This window comes from Cenococcum geophilum (assembly GCF_001692895.1).
Source record: "Cenococcum geophilum 1.58 unplaced genomic scaffold K441scaffold_93, whole genome shotgun sequence".
Classification (NCBI taxonomy): Eukaryota; Fungi; Ascomycota; class Dothideomycetes; order Gloniales; family Gloniaceae; genus Cenococcum; species Cenococcum geophilum.
The window spans coordinates 237397-251081 of NW_027137651.1; the positions used below are offsets into that span (position 1 = coordinate 237397).

Consider the following 13685-nt stretch of genomic DNA (forward strand, 5'->3'; position numbering starts at 1 on the left):
TGCGTTTGTCCTTAGCCTAGAGGATAGTATTAAGTAGGGCCGTAGGCTTAAGCAGATTTGGTCGCAATATCTTATATATTAGTGGTATACGTTGTTCTATCCTATTGGTTCTACCCAAAATATAATTAACTAGGCGCTCCCTTGCTGTAAGAGTATTGTTCTTAACCTTAATAATCTACTAATGGCTTAAGCTATCTATAATACATTCGCGGAAGCCTTCCTTAAAAAGCTTATAGCGATGGATACCACTTATATAGGGGACAGTCGCGTTATTGTAAACGCTAATAGCTACCGCGCGCTCGTGCTAATGTCTACTTAGCCTATACTGGCGCTCTTTTACTTAGCTATAAATCTACCTAAGAAGAGCAAAAAGGGCTAGTTAAAGAACCCTTATATAATTTATACCATTTTTAAATAAATAGTAAAGTCCCTAGAGCTTCCCGCGGCTATATAGCCGTATAATATCCTGCTAGCGTTTAATATTCTACCGCTTATCGGGGCTATCCTATAATACTTATCCCGGTTAAGCGCCCTAGTCGCTAATATAGCTAACTAGGTTATTAAACGTAAGGAAAAGGCAATCGTCTAGTTGCTATACCCGCTAGAGCAGCTAATTATCCGCGAGATATTTATGTCTTTTAGTATTAATACCTACGTACTAGCCTCTAACCTTACTTAGGGCCAGAAATCCGATCTTATTAAAAATTTTAATTTGCTAGACGTCTGCTAGGTCCTAATCGCCAGCTATATAGCAAATAGTACCGGTTTAAACTTGTAGCAAAGCTGTTATAATATCTACCTGTTTAACCTAGCGCCTAGTATAAACGCGTAGGAGTAAGCAATCGGGCGTATATATTAATTAGAATAGCCCCATAAGGTTATAGTTATTAAATACTACGTACGGTAGATGTTTAATAAAAAGGTAGTAAATACCTAGATCTTTCGCGCCCTTTCTAGTCTAATAGCTATAATTAATAAAGATTAAGTTTCTAAAACCTATATATACGATTATATAACGCCTAAGCTGGAGAACGTCCTTAATTTAATATTTCTAAAAGGTTTCTACCTAGACGACGAAGGGAAACTATAGCATTTATTAAATCCTAATATTCTATAAGAGCTGCTAGATAAACCCTTATTTAAACCTAAGGAAGTTCTAATCTAGTTCTTTATAACTTAATGTGGCTGCTAGGCTGTCTAATATAGAGGTTTTAGTAAAGCCTTTTAAGAAAACCTCTATTTAACCGTAGAATCCGATTTGGAAGTCTAATTAGAAATAGAAGATGATAAAAATAAACGTCCTAAGTATAAGCTAAGAGTATTAAAACGCAAGCGTAAGGCTACGCCTAGTAAGGTTAAAGACGACGAAGATGTAGGTTCTAATACCGGTGTGGCGCCTGTAACAGCTATATAAAAGACATACTTGCGCGTAGTAGGTAAAAAACCTATTAAGGCTGCCGGCCCTAAGGTGCGAGCTAAGAAGGCGCCTATTATTAAGACTAAAGCTAATAAACTGAAAATATTACGGGCTAAGCAGCAAAACACCGGGCCCGCTGCTTTTGCTACTACTATGGTATTCTCTAGCAAAAACCTATAGAAGCGCGCTAAGGTTAACCTAAATGTTGGTAGAATAACCGCCCCTAATAATAAGTACGTATAGTCCTACTTGCCTAATACCGTAATTACCGGTTAAACTTTTATTAGAAGGCTTCCTAGATAAGTCTATATTAGTATTTTTATAAGTCTTTATAATTTTCTATATTCTCTACCACTAGAATCCCTACCTAGATTAAGTTTTTACTAAGCATCTTTCTTTAATAGGGTTGGTATTACTATCTTCCTACTTAGACGCTGATTTCCCGTTAGCCCACTCTTAGCTTTGCTCTTATACTAACCGCTAGCATTAGCGCGCTAGATTTTTGGTTTTATTGCCTCCTTATAGATAACCGTAACAGCCTCTAGTTAGCTTTTTAGAAAGGCTTCCTATATTTCTTCCTTACTCCGGTTAAATCTCTTAGGTGTTATTTTAACGGCCATCCTTTTATATTCCCTTTTAACGGTGCACTGTCTAAATGTTTCCTTTTTTACTTCCCTATTTTGCTTTCTTACTTTTCTACTTTCTTACTCTGGTATTTAGTGCTAATACCTCTAGGACCTTAAAATTGCTCGGTTAACTAATAGACCTATTTACTCCTAGTGGCGTTGGCTAAGATTTTTTTATAAAAGGCTCCTAACAAAGCACTAACTAATCCGTACTCTAGCACTTATTCACTAGCGTATATCCCTACTTAGACTTTAGTTATTACCACCACTAGCCCCCCTATATAGAAGAGGTAGTTAGTAATACGAAGACTTCTACCTTAATTAATAACTGTGTAAGTAATACCCATTTCGTCTTATGCACTTAACATACTATAAGAAACATTTGTCCATTATTAGCAGCTTACGTTAACTAGCTATTGTACTTACGTACTTTTATACTGTATCAGTATCTACAGTATATATCTGTTGCTTTATAACTAATGCTTATGGGCATATTTTAGAAGGCTTTCTAAAAAGCTCCCTAGCGTTATCGCGGCAATACTATTCGAGCAGATATTAACTATTTGGCCGTACTACCGGGTATAGAGAGATGTATAAGCATATACTGTACTAATCTGGCCTATTACCTAGAGTAAAGCCTATAAATATTATAGTATCTAGGACCACGACTATTTGTTACCATTACACTTAACTGTTACTATTAGCGACTTAGTTAATTAAGGTATAAGCACGGTAAGAGGGACGCGTAAGCCTATATAATTGGTAGTCTATAAACGAGGATCTAAAGCTAGAGAAAGGAAAGGAGAAGAAGAGCAGCGCTGGTTAAAGTAGGGTTCTTTTATGCGGTCCTCTAGTTACGTAACCGTAAAGTTCTACTAAGTTCTACTAAGTTCTGCCAGTTAAGTTCTACTAAGTTCTACTAGTGCCGTAACATTACCCCCCCCTCCGCAAAAGCCTGCCCTTAGGCTTTATAGTCTATATTATACTTATAGGGCGTTCTTATCTTTATATTCTTCCGGTAGCTTATTGTCTTTACTATATTAGCACTCCATCCACTTATCTAGGTACTTTGGGGGTCCTAGTTCATTAAGGTAGCGGTTATAGAATTCTTAAAGCTTATAGGGACTGCTAATAAAGTTCTATATAGGGTACTAGGTAGGATCTAGGTCATAGCCTTTCCAACTAATGTGGTACTTTAGCGTTTTCCTTACTAGTTTATAGGCTAGTACTTCTTTAATTTCCTATTTATTGTCGCTATTAACTTAAATTAATAGGGGAAGTTCGTTCTTTTATTTAGGTAATAGGTTGTTTATAGCTTTCCGTAGTTTATCCGGTAAGAAAATAAAGTAAACCTTAATTAAATCTAGGAGCTTTACTTTATATAAGTTACCTATCTTCTTAAGGACCTTATACGGTCCCGCTATCTAATAGTCTAGCTTACAGCTAGGCCGTTCTATCTTTTAGTTCTTTATTATAACCTAAACCATATTACCTATAGTAAAGTTAGGTTCGCGCCTATGTTTATTTACCTACTATTTTATTAATTTTTAAGCCTTTTCTAGATTTATATGGGCTACTATTTAGACTTCCTTTAAGCGCTTAGTNTACTATTAGGCTTCCTTATAAGATAGTTTCTTATATATAGTCTATAGTTCTTCTAGTTTATTCTAATTAAAGCTTATTTAGGGTAAATACCCTATTTCTAGTTAGATAGGTNTAAATTCTATAGAGTTATANNGTANGGTTNCCTGGGCGTAGTTTATTAGGGGTAGTAGTTTACCCTAGTTATTTTAAAAGTAGTTAATAAAAGGCTAGAGTCTCTAATCTAAATATTAATTTATAATCTCTATCTAGCTATNTATTTAGGGGTAGTATATTATAAAGAGCTTTAGCCTAATACTTAGGATCTAGGTAAACTTATTTTAGAAGGCTAATATAAATTATAGGCCGTAATTAGATATAATAGTATTTAGTAGTTTATAAATATAGTAGATATAATAGATATATAGTTAGGCTACCTTTTTAGCATTAATATTTTTATAATAAGGAATTAAAAATAGGCGCTTACTAAAGTAGTTAACTAGAATTATAACTATATTATATCCGTTATAGTTTATTAGTAGCTTATAAAAGTCTATAGAGATATACTACTAGGGGCGGTTAGGTATTAAGAGAGGTTTTAATAGTTTTAGGGTTTTATCTTATAAAATTATAGATCTATAATAGCTATTATAGTTCTATATATAACGGTTAATATCTATATATAACNGTTAATATCTATAACTATTTTAGGCTANTAGTAGTGGTTACTAATAATNTTATAGGTCTTATTTTTTTAAANGTAGGCCGTANAGACCTAGGTATAAGCTTTAGTAATAAGCTAGGTTTATAAGTTCTATTTCTTAGTTACTACTAACCGTTTCTAATACTTAAGTAGTCCGTTTTTAAGGGACTATAGGTTAATAATATTTTTTACCTTTTTATAGTATTCCTATAGAGAAGGGGTTATTTAGTTAGCCTATAGTAGTTTATTAATAAGGTTAAGTTTAAAAGAGTTAATAGAATATATCTTAGCGCCTAAGAAGTTTATATTTAGTTCTGCCTATATTTAGGGGTTAAGGTATTNTAGTTATAGTAGTATTTAGGTTTATAGTAAGATTTTTATAGCCGTCTAGTTATCTAGGTCTTACTTATANCTTATAAAAGCGTCTATATAGTTTATAGCGCCTAATCTATATATAATTAAGAAGTTAAATTAAAATAGGGTATCCGCCTAGTATACTTACTAGGCTATAAGGGCCTTAGTTATTATAAAGTATTNTAGGGCCTTATAATTTAAAACTACCTTAATTAGCTTAGGGGTCCCCTTTAGCTATATATACTAGTGCTAAAAGCTANAGATAATAGCTAGTATTTCTTTATTATAGATATAGTAATTTAGCTTAGTATTTATTATAGTCTTTAAATAATATATAATAGGGTGCTACTTTCTATCTAGTTGCCTTTAGGAAAAAATACTAGCTATTACGCTATTTAAGGTATTAGTTTTTAGTATTAAGGGCCGTTTTAGGTTAAAATAGGTAAATAANGGAGCTAATACTAGCCGTTTCTTAAGCTTATTAAAGGCCTACNTATATATAGTATTAAAGTAAAAGGGCTGGTCTTTTCTAGTAAGATAGTTAAGAGGCTAAATAATTTTACTATAGTCCTTAATAAAGCGTTAATAAAAGTTATAAAACCCTAAAAAGGATTATACCCCCTTTATAGTCCGTAAGGGTACCTACTAGTTAATTANNNCNGTTTTCTTTAGGTTAGTTTTAATTNTATTTATACTAATAATAAAACCTAAGTACTTTATATACTTAATACTAAACTCTAACTTTTTAATATTAACCTAGAGGTTAGCCTTATAGAGCTATTATAGGACTTTATAAACGTACTCCTTATATTCTAGCTTATTTTTAGAGTANATTATAATATTATCTAAATAGGCCGTATAGAAATTGTTAAGGTAGTTAAAGAGTATATTATTTATATACCGCTAGTATATAGCTAGTCTATTAGTTAGTTTAAAAGGAAGTACTTTATATTTATATATTTTATAATAGGTCTAAAATATAATAAGATCTTTAAACCTAGGGTTTATCCTAATTTAGTAAAAGGCCTAGTNGATATTAAGCTTTATAAAGACCTTAGCTCTACTTATTTAGGCTAAAGTCTTATTAAGTAAAGGTAGTAGATAGCAATCCTTATAGGTTATATTATTTAGCTTATAGTAATTAATATAGAAGTGGAGTCCTTTATTTAGCTTTTTAATAAAAAAAATAGGTAAGATAAAAGGGGCTTAGCTAGGCTTAATAAAGCCCTTATTTAGGTTATTAATAAGATACTACTTTATAGCCTATAATTTAGTAATAAACTATTTATAAAGGGGGCTAAAGCTAAGGGTGTTTTCTTTACCCTATTTAATTTTAATCTTATAGTTATATAGTTAGTAAAATAGAAGTATATTAGACGCTACTTTAGAAAATATATTCTTAAATTTCTAGTATTAATAGGGCAGCTTTTATTCTACTAGTTCCTTATTTATAAGCTTNCTTTCTTATTTACTAAGTATTATAGCACTAGCAGAACCTAGCAGAACTTAGNAGAACTTAGTAAAACTTTATAGTCACGTGACTAAAAGACCATATAAAAAGAACCCTACTTTAACTAGCGCTGCTCTTCTTCTCCTTTCCTTTTTTTAGCTTTAGATCCTTATTTATAGACTACCAATTATATAGGCTTGCGCGCCCCTTTTGCTATACTTATGCCTTAATTAACTAAGTCGCTAATACTAAGCTTATTTCCCTTTTCTTTAATTATTTAATTAATTTTATATAAGCTTATTATAAAGGTAATAGTATTAAGCTAAACTAAGTTCTAGTAAAATCCTACGGCACTAATATAGTAGATATTAACTAATAGGAGGTCCGCTGGTTTCCTTATAGCTATTTTCTAAACTATATTTTATAGTTTAGGGTTTATAATCTTTNTTAGCTCCTATTTTATCTTCTATAGGTTATTCCTTTAATCTATTAGTTTAGTATAATATTTAATATCCCTTATTATTCTTTATAGCTATATAAGGCCTAAGCTCTCTATAGGGGGCTTTTTTAGGTTACTATTAACTTCCTAGGTCTTTTAATATGGGTNGCGTAATATAGGTAGTTTAGGGGCGATATAGTATATAGATTTATTANNAATTAAGCTATATATCTTTNTTAAAGGCCTANTTCCTATATATAGTATTAGCCTAGTAAATAGTATTAATCTAGGGCTATATAAGGTTTTCTATTATAATACTAATTTCTTTTATAAAGGAAGGGGTTAGGGGTAGAGTTTTAGGCTAGGTAAGCTGTTTATTCTATATATTAAGCTATAAGCCTAAATAGGCTAGCTATTTTTATCTTAAGATTATATTATAGCTACCTAGGTCTATAATAAGAAAGGGGGTATTATACTATCTTTATTTATTAACACAAAGGTAAATCTATAAGATAGTTATAATAAGTAGTCCTATCCGCCTATTATACCTATAGATAGGAATTAGTTTAGGTAGTTCTTTAATAGGTATATTTAGGAAGTTAGCTAGCTTTATAGTATACTAAATATCTATTAAGGTAAAGGTATTTACTCTAAAGTTAGCTAAAGTAAAGGTTAAAACTTAGTATTTATTATAGAATAAAATATAAGGGATAGTATAGCTTTTTTTACTAATTAGCTAATTTAGATTAATATCTAATATATTAATCCCTTTTAACCCTAAAGAGGAGTTTTTCTCTAGGGTTTCTTTTTTTTTAACTTTANNCTATTCTCCTAGATTAATANAACCTCGTCNNCTTTTNNATTTATTAGGCAATTCTTTATATAGTAACCTTTTTATTTATAAAAGAAGTAAGCTCTTTAATTACTAAGGGCCTATATATAGGGGTTACTATATATAGGCTAAGTATTCACTAGACCTATAGTAAGGCTAACTATACAGCTAGCTGCTAAATTAGTAATAGGCTATATAGGTAGTGCTATAGGGGTTGCTAATTATACTAGGGTATTGCGGGCTATTCTTATATTACTTATAGTCTACCTTAATTTAGTAAAGGCCTTAGTTAATAGCTAAGTACTAGTTTATAAGTTCNTTTAGCATCTATATAGTAGTAAAAACTAGTAGTACGGCTCGCTATAGGTCTAAGGTAAGCTTATTAAATAGGTCTAGTATTAAATCTTCTTAGGGAATTTAAAAATAGCTAGCTAGGTATAAAAAGCGGGTCTAAAAGGCTAAAAAGGTCTCTATTATTTTTATATTTAGGCTTTTATAATTAAGTTAGGCGTTTTATACTTTAAAGGGGTCCTTATAAATAGAAGATAGGTAAATAATTATCTTTTCTTTAGAGAGAAAGGGCTTTATTAAATCCTATATATACTATAAACATAGGTATATTTATATATCCTTACTAGTATAGCTAAAGATATAGGCTATTTTAGCTTAAGTAGTAGGGAAGTAGTCTGTATTAACTTTAAGCTTATCTTATAATTAAAGCTTTTAATTATTAAATATAGGGTTAGTTCTATTTATAAATAATAGGGGGTTTATAACTTTTAATAGACCGCGATAATGGCTAATACTATATATTAAGCTAAGAGCTTAAGGACTATAGTAAGTCTTTAGGTGTTTAATAATTCCTTATTAGGTATAGGGGGTTTTCTAGCTTTAAGCAGCTCTTAAAGTTATTTAATTTTAGTATTTAGCTGCTATAAAGCTCTACTTAGGAGTTTTAAGTTAGTTTGGCTATTTTAATATTAAAGGTATATTTAGAAGGGTTCTATAGCTACTTTACGCAGACTCTAACTATATTTCTTAGCATTATAGTATAGTGATTAGGGTAACCTTTAGTAGGATGTACTATAATAGGGGTTTTAGTACTATATATATATTCTATAGGTCTTATTATTTTTTTCTATTCTTTTAGTTTTAGTAATATTCTTTAGGTTTATTCTATATTTTATTCTAGTTTATAGTCTATAGATACTATTTAAGTTCCCTTTTTAAAAAAAAAGGGTAGTTAAGCTTTAAGATTAATATTAGTAACTTAGTTAATTAAGGTATAAGTATAGTAAGAAGGACACGTAAGCCTATATAGATATTAGTAGTTTATAAATAAGGATTTAAAGCTAAAGAAAGGAAAGAAGAAAAAGAGTAGCCGCTAGTTAAAGTAGGGTTCCTTTTATAGGTTTTCTAGTTATATAACTATAAAGTTTTACTAAGTTTTAACTAAGTTCTACTAGTTAGTTCTGCTAAGTTCTAACTAGTGCTATAATAGCTTACTATCTTTTATATCCTAGCCACTATTCTTATCTTAAAAGGACTTATTTAAGGCTATATATAATTTATTATTTAGCGTTAATTAATTATATCCTTAAGCTTTTTATAAGGTAGTATAGGCCTTACTAAACTAGCGCTATATAATAGTAAAGCCTAGATACCCTTAATAATAATACGCAGTAAAGTAGCTTTCTTTAACTTTATATACCTAGTAAGGTCTTTAGAAACCTGCGTATATATTAGCCCTATATAAATACTACTTTAGGTTAGCTAATTATAGACCGCACAGCTATTATCCCTAAAGGTTACTATATTATTATAATAAGGAATATTAATACTAATAGCTACATGCATTTATTAACACTAAGGTATATTAAATATATTATAGTTACTCTATATTAGGTTTTTATTAGAATTTCATTAGTTTATATAAACTATTAACCCTTTCTAAGTTCCCTTTACCTATATATACTTTTTAGGAAGCCTTTTTAAAAATAATCTATATTATAGACTACTTACCTTATAATACCTATTTCCACTACTTTCTATCTATTTTCTATTTTAATTATATTCTATTTCCCTACTATTAAAACTTACCTATTATATAATTTTAAAATTTAATATTTATTAAAGGATCTCTCCTTAAATATTATCTTATATTATTAAACCTAATTACTACTTTAACTACCTCTTCCTTCCTTAATTTAATCCTTTACTACTTATACCTAGCTATTTATAAAAATTAAGTATTATACCTATATTATATATAGTTTATCTTTCTTTTAATTTTAATTATTAGCTACTACTTAGATATTTATTTAAAGGCTTTCTAGAAGTATTTTTTAGTACCTTAGTTATAGGCTATACCTTTCTTACATATACTATTGTTTTATAAATATAATTAACTATATACCTTACTTAGTTAGATTTCTTTATTAGTAAATAATTATTTTTTCCTAAAGTTAAAATAAAACTTAAAGAATAAAAGATATAAATTTTAAATTATAAAAATTAATAAAAATAGTTAGTTAGAGCTTATATAATTTATTACTATATTAATATTTATTTTCTAGATTTTAAAGCTAAACTTCTATTCCCCTTAACAACTTAATTAAATTTTATTTTCTAAATTCTACCTTCTAAATTTCTATCTACTAGCTATTAAAAATCTTATAAAAATAAACTACCTATAGAATTGTAATCTAACACTTGTATATATATGCGTCTATACTATTAATTATACTAAGCCTAATTCCAATCTATATTTAGGCTGTATAATTTATATACTAAAAAAGGTTATATATAGCCTTAATCCTATATAGTGCAACTTTATATATAAGGATTAAGTCTGTTTCTTTACTAACCCTAACTATCCCTATTAATAATATATTAATTNCTTTATTCTAAANAATAACTACTATTAAGTAAGTTTATACTAATATATACTTTACTACTCTAACTTATAATAAATAGGTCCCTAAAAAGTATNCTAATACTATAAAGGCCGTAATAGGCAGATTACTTATTAATAGGAAGCTACCCTTAGCTAGAGCTAATATATACCCTAGACTATAGGCTAATAATAAATAGCGCTATAAGACTAAAGAANTAGTACTAGCTTTAATGTAAATATAAGTCCACTATATATTATAACCCTAATATTATAATAACTAATATAGTATATTTATTAAAAAATATAGACCTAGTTCTTAAATTATGTTATACTTTAGTACTATGTCTTTTATTAATAATAAAGCTAAGACTAAACCTTATATAAATGCTATTATAGTCAGTTATTAATCCTAAGCTATACTAGCTTAGTAAACTAATATTTATTAGAATATTTATAAGGAGTTTGGCGATAGTTACCCTAATACTATAGCAGTTAATAAAGNGGCGCTAATAGTTATACTTACGGAAGGGGTTAGGATATTACTTTTTAGGTATAAGTCTAAACTATATAAAGCGGCTAGTATAGAGCTAGAGGCTGNGGTAAATAGGTTTAAGTTAGAGTAACTCTAAGTTTACTTCTTTANATATAGGGTTAATAGTTTTAAATTGCATATAAAGGACTTCTTAAGTTAGGTATTAAAGATATCCAATATTAATTTAAAATTAGTAATTAGGTTTATAGAGTAATTANATATATTATATTATAATAAAAATATCTCTATAAAGTGGAAATAAATAGTAGTATATTATAATGGATTAATATATTATATAATATAGATTAAANGAAGTTTTTAGAAAAACTTNCTAAAAATATCTATAGGTAGTATATTAGGAAATAAAATATAGTATATATTAGACTAAAGTATTCTAAAAATAGTAGTTATATTTAAAATATATAATAGGTAAGTTNTAATAGTAGGTTAGTACAATATAGTTTAGAAAATAGTAGAAAATAGATTAATAGGTATAAAGTAGTAAAAAAAGAGGTATTATAGATAAGTTCTATAATATATATATTTTTATTTAGGGATTTTAAAAAAGGGTATATAGTTTAGAGAAGTATAATATAAAATATAGCGATATAGTATTATTAGTAGTAAGGTAGTTTTAAAGAATAATAATTAGATTTAAATTATATAATAGATTGCTTATATAATCTAAAGTATATAAAAAAAAAAAATTCTAATTAAAATCCTAAACTTTTAAAAGCTTATTATAGAATAGAACCTAAATATTAAATTTAACTCTATTCTAAGCATCCTTTATTAATTTTAATTTTGGGATGCTATAGATACTACTCTTAGCCCTACTTACTTAAAGGCCCAACCTAGCATTTCTTAATATCCTTAAATAATAACGTAATAATGTAATCTTAAAAGTAAAGCTAAACGCTAATATATGCATGGTATGCTTAATAACGGCATTTAAAGCATTTTAGGTTAATTATATTCCTAACTAGTGTATATTTATTAGCGTAGAAAGCTATAAATACTTTAACCTTAATCTTACTAATAGCGCTTAACTATATTACTTATACCTTTAAAATAAAAATAAATACTTTTAGGTATAAAATAGCTATATTATATGGTTCTAATATATACTAATATATATAGATGCCTAAATCGCTAGTACCGATAATAAATAGTATTATAAGTCAATTTATAGTTAATGGAGTACTTCTTAAAGCTAAGAGCTGAATACTAGAGGAACTCGCTAAAGATAAAGCATAGGTTAGCGAAGTTAAGGAGCTGTAGAAGCAGGTAATTCTATTATTAGTATAGAGTTATAATATAATAGTAGTATACTAAGTAATATAGGGTCTTAATAGGGATATATAAAACTCTGTTTAACGTTCTATAGTATATAGGATAAGAAGTATATATTAGGGTTTATATTAAGTTCCAGTAAATTAGTTTTATAAGTNCTAAATTATAATAAANAAGTNAGAAGAACTAATATTATAAGGGTATAAGAGGTTAGTAATTAGATCTATTATTAGCAATTAGTAAAGGAGTATAGATATTACTAGCTAATAAAGACTTAGAGAAAGCTATTAGTATAGTAAAACCTNGTTATACTATTTAGCTCGGTAGTAGGGGGTTTAAATATTATNCTATATGGAAACGTTATATTGTAAGCTTACTTATTAATCGCTATAAGGAGCTAAATTAACTCTTCTCTCTATCTATAACTACTTAAAGAAGCTTATAATAGTTATCTACCTTACTTATACAGTTTAATAGCCTTAAATTACTCTCTCTGCCTTTATAAGAGCTGTAATTAGAGTCTTATTACTATCCTCTTACTGCCCCTTATAAAGCTTAAGGCGCTCTAGTATATCTAAAGCCTTATTAAGCTTAATAACTTATAGCTTAACCTCCTTATTGCTTTCTTTATTATCTAGCGCGTTATATAAAGTGATAATTAAGGCCTTAATTGCTTCCTGTAATATAGAGGCCTTAGGCTCTATTAAAGCGTCCTCCCTATTTATATTAATAAAGTCCTTAATAGGAATTAATTACCTAATTTACTTTGCCTAGCTAAGCTGCTATAAATATACCTCTAGTTCGGCCTTAAGCTAAGGCTCGCTATACCCACTTAGCGTACCCTAGGGGCCCTTATAGGGTCTAAATATCGTTAAATATATAAAGCAATTTATTACGGTTTAAGGGCTAATTTTATACTATGCTATAATAGCCTACTAAACGGCCCTAAGTACGTTTATTATCTTAAGGGGGTTCTTATCTTATTCCACCTAATTTACTATATAGGATAGCTAGTAGCGGCGGTAATAGGCTTTAAAGGTTTAAATTATACCCTAATCTAAAGGCTAATAGAGAGAGGTAACGTTTTTAGGTAGGAATTTAACCCTAGTATTAAGCAAGTTAGCGCACTCTAATATTATAAGTATACCCCTAGTATAGCTAAAAGCGGAATTAATAAGTAGGAGGATCTTCCTACCGCTTATTAAGCCGTTAAACTACTTAATATAATTAAGGAATATTAACACTATTATTTAGGCCTTCTTATTAAACCTTTAGGCAAAGTTAAGGCCTCTAAAGTTGCTACGTTACGTGCTAAAATATTAAGGATTCTTTACTCTTTTAATAATCTATAGGGGTATAATATAGCTGCTGTCTACGTTGCTATAGTAGACGGTTATAATACGCTCCTTCTACTTTTTAGTGCCTAATTGCCCTATAGTTACAAGTCCTATATCCGGCGTGGCCTTATAGAAAAGCCCTGCCTTATCTATATTATAGACGTCTTAATTTAGGTACGCATTTACTATAACCCTAAGCTCCTACATACGCTTTTTAGCGCCCTC

General features: G+C 28.8%; 1 protein-coding gene across 1 annotated transcript; it reads right to left on the reverse strand.

Annotated features, from left to right (window-relative positions):
• Positions 1–13187: 13187 nt before the first annotated feature.
• Positions 13188–13337, reverse strand: K441DRAFT_595634 (uncharacterized protein; the record flags this gene model as incomplete). The annotated part of the gene is made up of 1 exon (XM_067645008.1): positions 13188–13337. A coding segment is annotated over one exon (150 nt), but the record flags the coding sequence as incomplete, so codon positions are not given.
• Positions 13338–13685: the final 348 nt, after the last annotated feature.